The sequence below is a fragment of the Limulus polyphemus genome, unplaced genomic scaffold (genome assembly GCF_000517525.1).
Source record: "Limulus polyphemus unplaced genomic scaffold, Limulus_polyphemus-2.1.2 Scaffold791, whole genome shotgun sequence".
Lineage (NCBI taxonomy): Eukaryota > Metazoa > Arthropoda > Merostomata > Xiphosura > Limulidae > Limulus > Limulus polyphemus.
The window spans coordinates 309,198-313,080 of record NW_013666401.1 but is presented as its reverse complement, the minus strand read 5'-3'; the positions used below and the strand labels follow the sequence as shown (position 1 = coordinate 313,080).

The window sequence follows — 3,883 nt, the reverse complement described above, 5'->3', positions numbered from 1 at the left end:
ACAAACGTTTTAACAACGAACGTTAATTTCAACAATACGTCTCTCTCTGACTGCAGTTCAATTACTCATTACCTATACACACACTATTGTCCCGTCAGGTTGTCACCCTCTTTTATATACCAGTCTACTCTACATCTAGTAAATGCTAGAGCATTCGCCAAAGTACAGGATAGTTCTAGAAAGTATAGGGCGTGAGAATAGTCACGTGATCTCGATGACGTGACACTATATTAAATGTGATTGAAAAACTGTTTCGAAACATGTGTCTTTCTTTACCGAAAGGTTCAAAAACATTTATGCTGGTTTTTCTATTGCATTTTTTGTCCTACCACGTCTTCGCCTGACTTATATTTTTCTCAGTTTCTAACTATTCACTGTGTGTTATTATTTGCTTTGATAGTGGTGTTTCACAATTTTCATAATAGAATTACACTAAGTTACAGAACTGGATCGTTTTTTCATTAAAACATAAATATATTGCTTGTGACAGTTTAATTTTTTTAGACTCGGTGCAGTTAGCTTTAGCCTAATCTTCAAATATCTTTCAGTCGTGTCACCTAATCTTCTATATGAGGCCCTTTTAAGTGACTAAGTGCGAGCTTGTCCCCATTCGCCCTGCACTTTAGTCCTGAGAGCTGACCTGGATCATGCTATTTTTCAAATTCCCAACGATAATACACCTCTCCTAATATAATATTATAGTTTATATAAAATTACCTATAAAAGTAGTCTGTATTTTCAGCATTTTCGTGTGTTGCATTATAATTACATATTCTTTTATTATTGTTGTTGTGGTAGTAAAAAATGTGTGTTTAAATATAACTTAACTTCTATATATTCAATTCCTGCTTTACGGTTTTTTATTCTAGTGTTCTGCGAGCTGCGGTGAGGGAATGAGGATACGTCACATCACGTGCCATGATGGCCATAGTAACGTTTTACTTCCTGGGTCGTCTTGTGATGTGTCAAGTCGACCAATCACTCTCGAAATCTGTAATGCTAAACCTTGTGGATCATGGAGAACGTTAGAATGGAGGCAGGTGAGTGAAATGATTTCAGTCTCACGACAAATTCTCTCTTAAACTTACGGTCTGTTAAGTGGTTACACTTGGGAAACCAACGGCTGTGTGGAGTAAAACCAGCAGCTGAGTGAAAGCACTTTAGATTTAGTTCAGCTGAACCAAGTTATCCGTTATACATAGTTACTTTAAATGAATTTCAAATATCAGTTTTATAAGTCATCATAGTTAATTACGAGTTGTTTGTGGTTCAGATGAGTGAAATCGTTTTCTCTTGTCATTAGTTTGATCCGAGTTTAGGTAAATGATGTAATATTAATTTGAATTTAAAAATGTTGTAGACGTAAGGTTATTTTGTCAAATAAAGTCTTTAACAAAAAATAACTTTAAAATGTTAAGTAGTAGTTACCAATTTTGTATATAAGGTTCAGTATACCAAGTTAAGATTTCGATTGCCTAAATTATGGGACGTAATAGAGATGAGAAATACAACGTATAATCATCACAAGTCCTTAAATGTAGAAGGTTAAAAATAAGGGAAGATTAGATAACACCGTTTGAATGTGAAACATTTTTAAATAAGGAAAATAGGGTTAGTTCCAGGTTGATTATTTCTGATCTCAATCCTTTTTAATCTTGGTAAGAAAAAAATGCCTAATATTTTTTATCGTCTACGTAAAATGAGAAGTTTTGCAAGTCTAGACAATAGATATTAATATACCTACTCCAAATCAAGTAAATTAGATTCGGTTTTGTTCTTAAACTATTTACCTGTCCATAACTGGTTACGTAAAATGTTTTAACATCTCTAAGTATTGGAAAAAGGCGTGTGTGTACATGGTTTACGAAGCTCAAAGTAAACTAACTACAAAACTGCCAGTTTGATTTTTCTGTACAAAGTAAATCCTTACTTTAGTGTAGCGCAACTTGTGGACAAGGTGTGATGACACGCAACGTTGGTTGCTTCTCCCTGGATGGAACTCAACGTGAAGATCAAGACTGTGACCATGAAGCTCGCCCAGTGAGTGAGAAGATATGTAATCTTTCTGCATGCAACAAAATTCTTGGAGTTTTAAGAGAAACTGGAGATATTACTCATAATAAAGTAGAAGGCTTTTTCTGGAGAACAGGACCTTGGGGAGCAGTAAGTAATGCATGAATAAATAAAAACTTATACTGTTTCTGGTATTTTTTCTAAATATTAGACTCATAATGAATATCAAGCAACGTTTAACAAAACAAAACTAAATTTAGTAGATGTTCCACTGGAAAATTTATCTTTGGAGAGTTGTAGGTAAGAGTTTCTATATAAAGAGTAAAAAACAAAATACTTGTTGAAACTCTCACCAGCTTGTGACAGTTGTTTAATTAATGACTACTGATTTGCCTCCTAATCTGTTATTTTTGTATAGAATTAACGTTAAAATCATGGCGACCAAACAGTAGTCTAGATCATAAATTGTTTCCACGTTAACGTAAGTTTTTCTGTATGAAATCAGTGTTCACGAACATGTGGTAGTGGAACTCAACGTCGCCAGGTGGCATGTTATGATGAATTGGGTAGAATGAGCGATCAGTGTGAATTAGCGAGAAAGCCCATAGAAGTTTCACAATGCGGCGTGGACCAGTGCCCAGTTTGGTCAGCAGGGGAGTGGCAACAGGTAATTAGCGTTTTTAACAATATCAATTCAAAATACACTTCATTGTCGTAGGAATACTTTCTGCTAGTTATTTTGTTTATGATGTTATTCTAAACTTCTCATGATTACAGCAACATATAATCATGAGTAACGTCTTAGGCTGAGTTAAAATACGAATGCGTTGTCTTTCACAGCAGACTGAGCTCTTAGCCATTTTTACCTGCTTGTCGCCAGAGTATTTTTATTCTTCACGGTGGAAGCCCTGCTATAGTACGGAATAATCATATTATACTTAAGGGTTAGTTAAAGTGATATCATCTGTATAGTGTTCGGCGTTGACTGTTCTGTCATATTTAAATCAATATGTTCTTGCTTGTAAGGTTTTGATACTATATCACACTTTGTCATACATATTATCTGTAAGGTTTCGCATCTATGATATTGACTGTTAAGTTTAATTTGTATAATTCTGCATGATAAGCTAAACCACTACAACCCAGGGATTATGGAGTAGCCTGATACCATTTAGGAAACTACAAAATGACCTGCATTTAACCTCAAGCCTATTAACTTTTATTTTAAGTTATAGAATTTTCATGGTCCCTTAAATGTGTCAATAATTTATCAACATTTATGATGGATTTTTGTGTTAGTATACAAACATTTCTATCGCATTTGTTCCACATATATGCACCGACATTTTAACAGAAAATACAAAATTCTGTTCCCGTTTAAGCTTTTTGTAACTGTTCGATTAAGACGAATCATTCGTATTATGAACCACGATAGCTGTTCATAATAGGGATCCCAAGGAATTGCACAAAACCCTAATAGAACGTTTTGGCAAAAAGCACCTTAAAGAGTAAAGATTTAGTTTAAACAACACTTTAAACCTTTACTATTGAATGCTAAAGCTGTAGACATATAAAAATGCACAAAAACCACGTATGTTAGACTTACAAGGAAAAGCCCCCCAGTGGCATAGCGTGGGGACTTACAACGCTAAAAACCGGGTTTCGATATCCGTGGTGGGCAGAGCACAGATAATCCATTATGTAGCTTTGTGCTTAATTCCAAACAAACAAACAAATACAAGGAACAAAAATCCGCTCAAAACGTCCCGTTTTAATTCTTATTATTATTATCTTGCCAGCCTACAACAAAAACGGCTTCGTATATTGTACCCAAAACTTTTATAGAATACTGGATAATGTACTGTGAAGG

At 34.6% G+C, this 3,883-nt stretch overlaps 1 protein-coding gene across 2 annotated transcripts in view; it reads left to right on the top strand.

The window, feature by feature from the left end:
- The window catches only part of LOC106460539 (A disintegrin and metalloproteinase with thrombospondin motifs 20-like), a 138,647-nt gene that overhangs the window by 101,407 nt on the left and 33,357 nt on the right, over window positions 1-3,883 (top strand). For both annotated transcript variants that reach the window (XM_022387283.1, XM_022387284.1), the window contains exons 24-26: window positions 870-1,040; window positions 1,936-2,163; window positions 2,519-2,680. In XM_022387283.1, the coding sequence (XP_022242991.1) occupies window positions 870-1,040; window positions 1,936-2,163; window positions 2,519-2,680 (561 nt within the window). The remainder of the gene's footprint in view (window positions 1-869; window positions 1,041-1,935; window positions 2,164-2,518; window positions 2,681-3,883) is intronic.